Source organism: Limulus polyphemus, unplaced genomic scaffold (genome assembly GCF_000517525.1).
Source record: "Limulus polyphemus unplaced genomic scaffold, Limulus_polyphemus-2.1.2 Scaffold2566, whole genome shotgun sequence".
NCBI classification, from domain to species: domain Eukaryota; kingdom Metazoa; phylum Arthropoda; class Merostomata; order Xiphosura; family Limulidae; genus Limulus; species Limulus polyphemus.
In genome coordinates, this window is record NW_013668176.1 from 96,706 (window position 1) to 110,642 (window position 13,937).

Consider the following 13,937-nt stretch of genomic DNA (forward strand, 5'->3'; position numbering starts at 1 on the left):
AGCCATTCAATGGCTTTAAGCAGCAATGAAGCCGTGTTTGCCTGTTTATATATCAGATACGCGTTTTTTTAACTGTTTGTTTGCTACCAGATGATATACTGAATGAACGAGTCAAAACACAGCCTGGCGTCTTTTTCCTCAGTCTGACACCAGTGGAGTGACAATACTTTTCCTTGTGGCAGATTTGATAGATTCTGATAATCGATGTTTTTGAACATGAAAAAAAAAAAAAGAAACAGGGCAAACATCTTTAATGCTGTTGAGAGATTCCTTGTCTCGCGGATTAAACGGCTATATCATATTCGTACAATCATAAGACTCAAGCAATTATCTAACGACTCAAATGATCAGTTTGGTTTGCAAAGACATATAAGTCAAGTACAATGCAAATATTTGTAGGAATCTGACAAAGTCGGCAATCAGTGTTGAATATTGTTCTTTTGTACAGTAAAACAATGAAATAGATACGTTAATCTTCAAAATTAAAAGAAATTTATTTAACAGTTGAAACATATACAAAAACAAAGTAAATCAAAATATGGTTATTTTTCATGATTTCGAATTTTTAAAGCAATGTACCCCATCTTATATATAAATAGCTCTAACTTCCATCACTCAGAACTCTGTAGTTTTCTCTGAATGACATCATGTAAGCTCTTGCAAATAAGATATGTACTTAATGCTTGGAATACGAAAAGAATTCACACTAAATGTTTACAATTTAATATTCGATTAAATAATAGAAACAGTAAAATAATAATTATAACTACTATATTTTTTATGGTGCTCCCGTGGTAGATTTCAAATGTATAAGAAATATTATATCTCTAGTAGCGCTTTGCAGGGGTTACATGGGTAACAATTCTTGAGTCTCATATTTTTATATAATTTGTATTGATAAACTCCATGATAAATACATTGCAAGCAGATATTTGTTAATACCAGAATTTCAAGTGTTATTCAAATTAATTATCACTGACACAAATTTTAAAGTACAAAATGTTATTTTGTTTTTGACGGGTTTGTCACACATTTTCTTGAATTTAATCTTTCATCTAATATGTTTTTGACACTGAGGTGGTATCTTATTTACCTGTGTTAAATAACTATTTTATATAATTTGGTGGATTAATTAGTACAGAAGCTTTCAGTTTATGTACAACTATTGTGATTATACCACCTTTCCGCAGCTTTCCAAATCGTGCTGTACGACGTACTAGTTTCGTATAATCAAACGAAGATGTTTAGAAATTACTAAAACTGATTTAAAGGTTCAGTAATTGAAATAAGGCTCACTTGTTACGTACAACTGTATTAAAATTCATAACTTTGAGTTGTGGTTTGAAACCTGAATTTGTGCTGTTAACTGGCATATCTGGAGCATGGTTTGTAACCTGGCCTAGTGCTTTCACTTGGTATATCTAGAACACGGTCTCTAACCTGGTTTGGTGCTAGTAACTGGTGTATCCGGAGCATGGTCTAAAACATAGCTTAGTGATATATCTTGAGTATTTTTCGAAGTTATTTGAATAAACTACTTTTCTGGTGATAATTTAATCATGAATAAAGTTATGTTTACAAAAATCTTTATCCTTATTAAGCCTTACAATAATAAAACTAGACTGTGAATATTACATTATCAAGTACATCAACCAACGTCAGAAATTGTTAGAAAAAAATCAATAATTAGATAAATTTTTCTACTGTTTTTATAAGTTGAATAAAGTTGTAGTTATTGAAGTCTGTATTTTGCTATCATGCGTTTTTACGAATAAGTTACAAGCCATATAAATTATCAAAATATACTTTTTTTTTACTTTTTTACTTAAAAGTGTTAGATCTTGAAGTTCAAGTCTAATATATTTAGAAAAGCACAATATATGAAGGATATAAGGGCTTATATGAACGAAAAATTAGACATATCTTGAAGACTATGATGGACTTTGTGTTTTATCTTCCTTATCGGACTTCTCTGCGAGTCCCTCAGTTCCATCAGTGCCTAAAAAAATTAAGTTTTTAAAAATATGTTTATTTTGTTTAATTCAACAGTGTATTGAAATAAATTATGTTAAAAGATCTGATTTCTGCTTTCTTTCCATCTTTTTCTTGGCTAGTCCGATTTCTTGAAATATCACTTCTTATTAAAGATTTTGGAACGAAAACTAAGAGCAATGTATCGAAATTCTTCCAAAAAAAACGTAGGATTCTCCACAACGATACAGGTGTTGAAAACACGACATTTCTTGTATTTTCTCACAAAAAAAATGTTTTTGAGAAATCACAGGTAAATTTTACACACTGCACTATTTGTTCAATAGTAGCAATATTATACGTGCTCCGAAACCTTGAAGTATAGTGGCGAAAATAAATAATTTTTCAACTTTTATGCAATTGTTTCATCAAAATTTTAGTGCAAAATTTTACAATTTAAGAATAATGCTGAACCACATAACTACAAACTGAAGCAGACTTTCAATGCGACGAGAAAATATTTTTTTGAATTACGCTGATTCGAATTTAAAATGACAAACTTTAGAAACCTTAACTGTGTTTTCACCTTCAGCATGATAAACGTACTAAAGTTGTGAACTTTAACATAAATATTAATCAGTAAAACAAATGTAGCGAACGAAGCTTTCTACTTGTGTTTTTTATTCTAGTAGCTACTTTGCTACGAACGGGAATATATACATTTTTTACATTGAGCTTGTGTTTTAATTTTTAGTTGATTTGGCGCTACCTTTAATGCATTTTTTGGAATTTTTCTTATCGGTATTGTATGATGTTAATGAGATGCACATTAACAGCATGTCTACACTTTAAAGCAGTTCTACTCTCAAATGATGCACCTTTAAGGTTATGGAAGAAAATACATTAAAAGTCAATGTATAAGAATAATTGTAAACTAATGTATCTTATCACGAGCCAATTAGAGTGATGGAGAAAGTGGGTATAATGACATTCCAGTTATACCTACTTTTTGGCACAAATTGGAGAGACTCTGAATATATTCAAAACCTAGAAACGCCACCTGGTCCACCTTTAAGGAACTCATGTCCAAGACCATTTCCGCACTTGCCACACGAAATCTGAAACCAAGACAATAAAACAACTTTTAACGTGCCAGATATTACATGCTACTGAAGTTATTAAAATTCAATGGGCACGAATACCCGATAATCTTCTGATGTCAGTGAGCTTAAATATTTAGGGCAACAGAGTTACAAAAGTATATATATGAAGATTACACAACATCTGTGTTTATTTCAGCATCTCAAGGAAAAAGAACTTGTAAGAGCACCTTTTTATCTTTGATGATATTTTAAAAACTGTCAGATAACAAGACCAGAAACAAAATGCATTACACATAAAATACAAACAAATGAAACAAAATACAATTTGTGCAATTTATTGTACATTAGCAAGATAGGTGTCTGCAGAAGTTGTACACACACACAATCATAGCGATATACAGTCCGTTATATATAACCTCTATTCATAAGTCCAATGTGTAAACAATAAATAACAATAATAGTAAAATTAGAAGTAAGTATGTGTTAAAGTCCACAATATACCACGTCGAAACTACCATTTAGAATATGCAGACATTCATGGGAAGGTAGTTATTCCTAAAGAAACAATAAAAGTAAAACAGTTTACTACAACTGAATCTCTGGGAGTATTAAGTAAAGCTTCTGAAGTTGACATTGCAGCTCTCATAATGCTCGCATACGTCTATGTACAGTGTAATGAAACTTCAGATTACTAAGTTAATAAAATCGCTACTATTAGAAAAACGAAACACGAATTTTTATCTACAAATTCCAAACAGTAACAATAAAACTCATCCACCTATCCACTTTGATCATTATACTGTCAAACTGCACGCTTATCTGGAGGAACTTGGTTTTGTTTGTTAAGCCACCGGGGAGCAGTTTTAGTTTTATGTTTATAATTTTTGTTTCATTAGAAGCAGTTGTTTTTCCACAGATGGTTATTGATAATTTAGAAGTGGGTTTAACACAAAAATCTTGCTAATATACATTACAGCTGATATTTTTTATTTATTATATACATGAGGCTTGCTAATATACATTACAGCTGATATTTTTTATTTATTATATACATGAGGCTTGCTAATATACATTACAGCTGATATTTATTCTATACGTGAGGCTTGCTAGCAGACATTAAATCTGATAGACGGTGTTTCCCTTCTGGTGTATGGGTCCTCTTCTGCAGAAACCTCTGTTACTAAGGTACATTTTACGTTTCCCCATTATATGTAGTCTGTAACAGTTTTACTTGTCTGTCTGTTATGTGCTTATGTACGACACTATTTGTTTTTGGCCATGTTGTTGAAAGTAGGTATATGTAGATATGTATATATATCTATCTATATATATATATATCACTTTAAAACTATGTTACTATTCAAAAAGTAATCAAGTATTCATTTACTTCTCTTATTATATGTTTTTTCCAGAGAAACTTCATTTTAGTTAAGTGTCTTATAGTTTTTTAATACCAAGAGTCTTGTAACTTGAATTAAAACAACAGAAAAAGTTTATTCTTTATAAATCAGAGAAGTAACGTAGTAATGGAACTTAATAATAGTTTATAATTTAAAGTGTGCATCAGTGATGCCTAATGTCATTAAACAGATGAATATTTATCAAATCTGTAGATTTTGAAACTCGACTTGTTTTACTCTCTTGTTAATTCAAACCTAGTAGTAACTTGTCACTCATGATTCATGTGTTATTTCAAATCAAAGTAATAGGACATAAGAACAGTATAGAGAAATAAATACTTTTAATGCTCTTCTGATGAGTTTATCAGGAGCCCAGTCAATTTTCTTAGAAACACTGTCTTTGTGGATAGTTTCGGAAAATGCTGGCCATGCAGAGCTGTGAGCAAACTTCTTTCTACTGGAGAAAAGCTCGTACCCACAGTTAGAGCATACGTATATTCCTAGATGGAATAAAGCCGAATTTAATATTGTTTTTTCTCAAATTATTACTGTACAAAATATGAATAAAAACGACTAAAACAATATAAATCGGGCTAAATTTTAAATATGGAACTTCATTTTCTTTTTTTTAACATGAATAATTTCTCATAAGTATTGTAAATTATACAACAGATTATCAAGATTATAAGCTATATACATATCGTTTTACACGTTTAGATAAAGCAAACATTATTCATAAAATGCTCTCTGTTGTTCTTAATAAGTCCATGTATTTTTTTTTATTTGTAGATCTCCACAGAAAATATCTCTTAGTGATTAGAAAATAAACGTCGCCTACATTCTCAGGTTTTCCGGGCATAAAGGTTAACTTAAGACAATAATTGTTGAAACGTTTGCAGGAAAACTGGAAATATGTAGTGAAAAAGTATTGGTGGATATTATTGTAAGTAAAGTAACCATTTGATATAATATGTTCATGTTTTATATAATTGTGTCATAGAGCACTTTCCCTTCATTTAGTCTGAATACTTTTTGACTGTCCATTAGTGTCACCAAAACCAAAAACATCCACTTTCACCTCATCAATGCAAATTAACATGTTGGGATGGATTTTTAACCGCGGCATAGCGGCTCATAGAACGATTCTGAGTGTTGTTTTTTTTTCAAGTGCAAACGTTTAAATCATATCTCTGTCATCTCTTTACCGATCCGAGATCTAATAACAGTTTTGGACTCAAGAGGTCAAAACCCTTTCGTTTGATGTATTTGACCACGCCCAATCTCTCATAGATTAATTTACTCTAATCCTGCCTAAAAGAATTTTAAGTGACGCGGATATTGAAGACTCCCTTTTGTTTAAGTGTTCAACAATCACTGAATTGAAATTACTGGAAATTACTAACAATTACAACTACCCTGTCAGTTGTATAGTACGTTCGCTAAGCAGTCAGTTAACCAGAAGTGTCAGCGAGTTATTTCAAGTACATCGGTTAGTTCATGCATATAGGGTCGGGACCGACCTCATAACCATTATGTAACCTCGAAACTATGCATACCATAACTCTGAATGCACTAAGTTTATTTTCAAGAAATTTGGCAAGCTTTTAGTAAATATCTATCTGTGAATTTACGAATCTTTTACTGAGTCAACGGTAATTTTCATGCTTTTCTTTGTTTGTTGCTAAGCAAAAAGCTACACAATATACTAGCTGAGTCATTGGGAGGACGAGTCATGCTAATGATAAAAATACTTCATCTTATAGTTTTATGTTTCATTTGTATAACCTCTCGAACATCCTAAATTAATATATTTATCATTCATCATGGACATAAAAACACTCTACACATCGATTCCTCATAACTATAGTATGAAAGAAGCCCTCAAACATTATCTATATCTGTGATCTTCATTACATCAACCTCGCATATCTTCTTATGCCTTGTCAAACATATATACCTTTAATGGCAAGTTTTATCACTACATTCAAGGTGTTGTTAGGGCATGAAAATGGGCTTATGCTTTATTGTTTGGATATCTAGAGAATCAGATTTTCTCAACTTACCAAAGAACACTTCCTACTCTTTACAGAGGTTATAATGATGATATAGTTGGTGCGGCCAGCACATCCTTGTGCAACTTAAATATATATTTACAGTTTGTGTCCTTCTTCCATCCCGTTTATACCTTCACATGGACAGTTTCCTCACAGAGCTTACACTTTTTGGAAATTCTCATTTCAACTGAAGACTGTCATTTATATATATCGGCACTTTACAAATCAACTGATTCCAATTCTTACACCCATTACGATTCTTTCCATCCACGTCATACATTTCAGTCACTTCCGTAATCTCAATTCTTAAGGTTTTGTAGACACTGCAGTGAACAAGTTGAAGATATGAAATATTTCTTTATCAGTAGCTCTTCCCCAAAGTTTACAAACTCTCAAATACCACTAATCTTTACTTACCTTTAAAGTTGTCCAGATTATCAAACAAAACTTCAATATCCTCACTGACAACCTCATAAGTTCCATACTATTTAAAGAACGTCCACCCGTCAGTTACAGACATGATAGAAATATCAAAAACATTTTAGTCTAAAGTGTAATCCAAAAGTATACCAAAATGCATTAATATATGTAAAATATGTTAACACCACAACATCCATGGAAAATGCCAAATACAACAGCCATTCATGTGTATTTTAACAAGCTTGATATACTACATGATCAGTAAAAAATGTGACATGCTATACATTGGTGAAACAGGTCACCGCTTAGGAGATCGTTTACGTGAACATTTCTCTAATATAAGAAATAATGATACTACAAAACTCACAGGTAGACACTTTAATAACTCTATAATATTAATAACTCATATTTGCTCCCTAGTCTGTAACGCAAAGAAATCACCTGGAAAAATGTTTGATTATTAAATTAGGCACTATTAATTCCTTTGGAATGAATGAAGAGTTCCCTTTCCTTTAACTTTATCATTTCCATTTCCCCATCTGACACTTTCTCACACTGAACATTTGTTTACACAACAGCTTCATTCAACAATAGCACTTTTCTTCACTAGCTTGATACAAATATCACTTCCTTAAACACATTGTCACTAGAACCTTAGCCAAATATAAAAACAGATTCAATAACAGAAAAAAAGAAAGGGAACACAACATAAACTCCATGAAGGAACCAAATGCACAAATTCAGATACACTAATAAGTGAGTAGTTATTGTAGCACTTCCCTGAGGGCCACCATATGAGAGGAGATCAAAGGATGCCACCTGAGGGCTATAATGAAACGAGAATTTTATGTAAGAAAATCACAGAACACTGATTTGTAATTGATGATTAATATATATTTGATGATATTTCTATAAAGTGTAAGTGAAGTGAAAGATAATGCATCAAATGTTAGTGTAACACTATTTCAAAATATCTTTTTGAAATGTAAAATAGTCGATAATATAGTTTTTCTGAGCCTACAAATTGAAATCTTACTTGTTTAGTTTGCATTGGATCCTTTATTCGTTTATTTATGTAGTGATATGACTTTACCACATTTGCAAATGTCCACTGCATTGTCTGTCTGCCAAAAAAATAAAACCAGTTCCTTTTGGTGTCTGTCCACAACCGATAACCTGTTGTTTATGGTTCTGGGCTCAGTAGCCAGCTGGCTTCCTACTCTGGAGCACTTCTCCCCTCATCCCTCCATACCTGTTTGGGATTGCTTTTTAATTTGTTGGTCAAATGTCACATTTTGATGGCTTTCACCAGCCGATAGTACTACACTCCAACAATCAGCTCGATAACGGGCTGCCTCTTATCTTGAAAACGTTTCCCAATATTCCACTGGTCATCTTCATGGCATCCACCTAAGCTCATCATCTCGCCTGCTGGAAAAATAGTTCATATTGATGGTGGGCATCCCTGTTGACATATCCTCCATCTCTCCCATGGGAGTGGCCCAACAGAGTGCTCAAATTGTGAATTCAAAGGTTTTTGATTCGCGTCTGTCTCATCGACGCATAAATTCGCTTTGTACTTTGGAGCTGTGGGTGCGCTATAAGAGTGACGGTCAAATCCTACTATTCCGTCGGACTGTATTAGCCCAAGAGTTGGTGGTGGATATTTATCGACTAGTTACCTTACTTCTGGTCTATCTGTTCAAAATTAGGAACGTCTATAGGTAGATAGCTCTTGTTGAATTTTGAGCGCAAATTCTAAAACAAATGTGTTAAATCTTTTAAGTTTTACATATAAAATTATAATACCAATGTGTTTGAAAGATCTACCTACCCATTTTACCTTTCTGTTGTATGCAAGTACTTTCAAACACTGCTTAACAAAATCTGAAAAAAAATCGTTATTTTTAATCCATATGTCTACGAAAGAAAAAGTTCTGTGTAGTTTCTTTCTGATACACACAAAAATGTAACAACAGTAGTTGAATTCATATGTCTAAAAGAAAAAATAACTGTGGAGAGTCCTGCAAATATTCCCCCATACAGTTAGAGCTAAACGGGATTAACGTGGTGTTTGTAAGAATCTTTACGAAAAGGGCTAATAATTGGCTTTTCTAGACATGTTATATAACTAAAAGGTCATTTTAAAAACTAAAAGTAAATGCAGAAACATAACATGAAATTTACCACATTGTAACTCTTGGAAAAAAATCTAAACAGCTTATGTTCAGACTTACATGATTTACACCAAAGAAAAGTTGTGCGTTGTTAAAGTATTAAGATTATCCTTGAAATCTCTAAATGCAGAAGTTCGATTTTTTAGAATTACAATTTGGATTAGCGAATTTATATATCATCGATAGCTCGTAACGAAGCCATAATAGCGAAGTACTGAACTAATAAAGATAAATTCTGTAGGTAGTTGTGCGTTCATACATTCATTGGTATAAAAGTTAAGTACATGTGGAACTGCTTAGAAATAGACCATACTGTGAGCATGGCTAAGCAGATCTAATTGCTGCATTCTTACTTTCAAATAACAAGAACAAAAAGTAGAATGGCGTTTGTATAGGTTCATGCCAAACACCTAACTATACAGCGTATAGCGTCAGGTCGTCCAGTCACTAAAGTTATCTGTAAAATTGCAGGGTTTCGTTATTCCTTGTGAAAATAACACGAATAACAATACAACAAGAAGTATTTGTCACATTTATTATTTACAGTTACGTTTTTACGTTAAAGCATAAAACAAGTTCCACAATCCACTAAAAATACAACGCTATGAAAGCCTAACAATTAATAAGCGAGTGTTACTCCGTTCAAAATGGTTATACGACGATGTGACAACCTACATATCTAGTACAACCAAGAATGCATAAGAACATATAACATAAAACGTTTTGTTAAGGTATAGTAGAAAGGAACGAATAAAAAGGTTTGTTGACATGACATACTTTAAAGCTGAAAGCTAAAACTTAGAAATTGAAGTCATAGTGGCAAGCCAGAACCGAACTTACCAGCGACAAAGTGATCACGATATTTTTCTTTATCCTCCAGTGTACAAAATGCCATGCTGAATGAAAAGAACTGTCGAGTTTAACGTAGTCACGAGCCTACCTAGTTGTTAAGTCTCTCACTCTTTGATACATTCAACGTATTTTATACGTCTGCTCCGATCACATAGCTAATTGTCATGCAATTCACGCAATCACTATGGCTACCGTTTTATTAAAAATCATGAGTCACGTGCAAGATCTAGAAACAAATAATGCAATACAAGTTACAGTTGAGAGTCATACACCATAGATACGTGACAAGAATTATAGCAGTGCAACATTAGCTATCATGGTGTATTTGTACTGTCAAATGTACGATTTTAGATACCTCATTACTACATAGGCTTAATTTGGTCTGAAGTTTCATTCGGTAGTCGTATCCAGGGTCACTAATGAGGAGTGGAATTCTCCGAAACTAGTCTTGCCCACACAACCCCAATGAAAGAATAGACCATTCCAAGGTTTTACTTGTTGTTAAACAAATGCTGAAACAACTCTGTTCAACTGTAGTAAAGAATGTTTCATACTTTGCTTGAGGGCATGCAGTGAACCTTGTTGTAAACATATAAATGTAAATTAAGAGTAAATAGGTTTTCCTGTACCCAAAGTGGGAACTAATTGTCCAACATATATTTACAAATACACGTAGAATATGTGACACATGAAGTAAAAATCAACATTGTAGGATGTAAAAAACAAAACAAAAACAACAACTTATAACATGAAATGCTTCTAAGTAAAACAGAAGTTCGGCACACAGAGTTAAAATTAAATGAGAGTTTTAAGAATCAGTAACCTGTACATATTTTGCAAGATGGCAGTAAAGCTGATGATCATATGATCACACAGTAATCGTTGTGCGTGCACGATTTAACTTCTTTGCATTATAATCAAAGATATATGAGATAGAAAGTAACATTATGCCAGGAAGAAGAATAGGCTGATAAATATGCTAAGTAAAGAGCATTCACTTTAGTAGTGGGGGAAGACTTTAAAATGTCTTGGAGATGGTCACATACTCTGTTACTTCATGCAATAGACCTGAAAAATATGAACTCACTTCTCGACTTTATTTGGATTTGTAACTTTTTTGGTTTTATGTGACTCGGTTTCTTGGGAAATCAGAATCCATGAGGTTTACATATAACATGCATGTCATATGATTTTGTTCTATACCTTAATTCACAAGTATTAACATTTTTCGACTGTTTTAGATTGAAATTGGTAGTTAAAAATTCTGTGCTCCTACAAGTTGATACAACCATTTAAATTATTTTAAGAGCTCGTTTTAGCACTATTCCAACAGCATAGTTTTTATAGAATAATTTTAGAATATTGGAAGTAAGGAAATTCGAATCTGCAAATAACAAAGGATTGCAGATTTAATCAGGAAGATTAGATATGAAAGATTACACTGGTAACAAATAATGAATAACAAAATATCTTTACTATATTGAAAGTATTTTTAGGTGATTCCCTCGATTGACACAGCATCTAGCCCCATGTGGCTTTGCTATAAAAAAAACAACAAACACTTTTCAGATGGAGTGATTTCCTGGAAAGTATTAGATAGACCCACTTAATGATAAGAGAATCGAACATGAAACGTTTAGAATAATCGGGGCTTGAAAACTCGACTGAGGGTATGTGAAAAATGAATAGACTAGATACATTTGAAGAAAGGTAAAAATTATATTTATTAACAGACAAAGCAGAAACAAACAATGTGTATACTTTCATAGAAAAATGGTTAAACTCTTGTATCACTTCCTCCCAGTGGCACAGCGATATGTCTGCGGACTTACAACGCTAGAAACCGGATTTCTATACCCATGGTGGGCAGAGCACAGATAGCTGATTGTGTAGCTTTGTGCTTAATTACAAACAAACAAACCTGTATCACTAATGATGGTGGAAAACGAGGTATGCTCCCCACTGGCGGTTTAAGGTTTAGTGAGGTCCTAGGCTCAGATAATATTTGGGTATAATAAAAATGATAATAATAGTAATAATGATGATGATAATAATAGTAATAATGATGATGATAATAATAATAATAATTATAATAATAGTAATAATGATGATGATAATAATAGTAATAATGATGATGATAATTATGGTAATAATGATGATGATAATAATAATAGTAATAATGATGGTAATGATAATGATAATAATAATGATGATAATAATAGTAATAATGATGATGATAATAATAGTAATAATGATGATGATAATAATAATGATAATGATAATAATAGTAATAATGATGATAATTATGGTAATGATGATGATAATAATAATAAAGATAATAATTATGGTAATGATGATGATAATAATAATAGTAATAATGATGATAATTATGGTAATGATGATGATAATAATAATAGTAATAATGATGATAATTATGGTAATGATGATGATGATAATAGTGATAATGATAATAATAATAGTAATAATGATGATGATAATAATAGTGATGATGATAATAATAATGATGATGATAATAATAATGTAATAATGATGATAATAATAGTAATAATGATGATGATAATAATAATAAAGATAATAATTATGGTAATGATGATGATAATAATAATAATAGTAATAATGATGATAATTATGGTAATGATGATGATAATAATAATAATAGTAATAATGATGATAATTATGGTAATGATGATGATAATAATAATAAAGATAATAATTATGGTAATGATGATGATAATAATAATAATAGTAATAATGATGATAATTATGGTAATGATGATGATAATGATGGTAATGATGATGATGATAATAATAATAGTAATAATGATGATAATTATGGTAATAATGATAATAATGATGGTAATGATGATGATGATAATAATAATAGTAATAATGATGATAATTATGGTAATGATGATGATGATAATAATAATAGTAATAATGATGATAATTATGGTAATGATGATGGTAATAATAATAATAGTAATAATGATGATGATGATAATAATGATGATGATAATAATAGTAATAATTACGATGATAATAATAATGATAACAATAGTGATGATAATAATAGTGATAATGATCATAATAGTAATGATAATGATGATGATAATTATGGTAATAATTGTAACTGGTTAGCACTCCGGTGAGCTTAATTGTTTCAATTAAAACCAACCTGTACACCTTATTTATTTGTTGGAGGATTTGTGGGGACGAGTTTATTAGTTTACAGTTAGAGTAAAAAATACGAGTCTCAGACCAGCAATACTACTTATAATATTTTTATTACTCTTTATTACACTTGTCATAATAGTCATATATTCACTCTTTAACTTGTTACTTATTAAAACATTAACAATATTTCTTTTACATTGAATAACATATAATACTAAAGCTGATCTAGAGAGAGAGATACTTACTGTAGAGTTGGAACCTTCTTTGCTGAGTCTAAGTTGTTCAACTGCATAGTTCTGCCTTTGTAGAGCTGGCTGGAGACTGGCAATTTCAGAACTCGCCGGAGATCTGATTTTTCAGCTCCAGACATGGGTTTATATAGCAGAATTTCTCTGTATCCTGGCGAGCATCCAAATAGGACACAGCATCACCCACAAGTAGTGTGGTGCTCCTATTGGATGCTTGGAGGCAAGTTTTGGACTGGTCCAGTACCACACCCAAAAACCCTCAAGCTATTGGTCATGGTCAACTGCTGTTAGCCGGCTGCCTACTTGCTTGTACTGCTTCACCCATGTACTGTAACTGATACTGCATCAAAGCGCCGTGATGATTCATAAAATATAAACTTTTCTATAGCTTCTACAGTGCTAAAGAATTGAGGCCAACATCCTCTATCTTGGCCTTGTACATTGGCGTTTTGTATGCAAAACAGTGATGACTAAAGAGGTTGTTAACTGCCTCTACTGTGACCTTCGGTTACTAAAC

At 31.8% G+C, this 13,937-nt stretch overlaps 1 protein-coding gene across 1 annotated transcript; it reads right to left on the reverse strand.

Annotated features, from left to right (window-relative positions):
* Positions 1-511: 511 nt before the first annotated feature.
* Positions 512-10,405, reverse strand: LOC106467319 (methionine-R-sulfoxide reductase B1-like). The gene is given in 6 exon segments (XM_022395483.1): positions 512-1,999; positions 2,978-3,089; positions 4,814-4,974; positions 6,946-7,012; positions 8,783-8,835; positions 9,966-10,405. Coding segments are annotated over 6 exon segments (516 nt in total). The 5' UTR covers positions 10,021-10,405; the 3' UTR covers positions 512-1,931.
* Between the last annotated feature and the right edge of the window lie 3,532 nt (positions 10,406-13,937).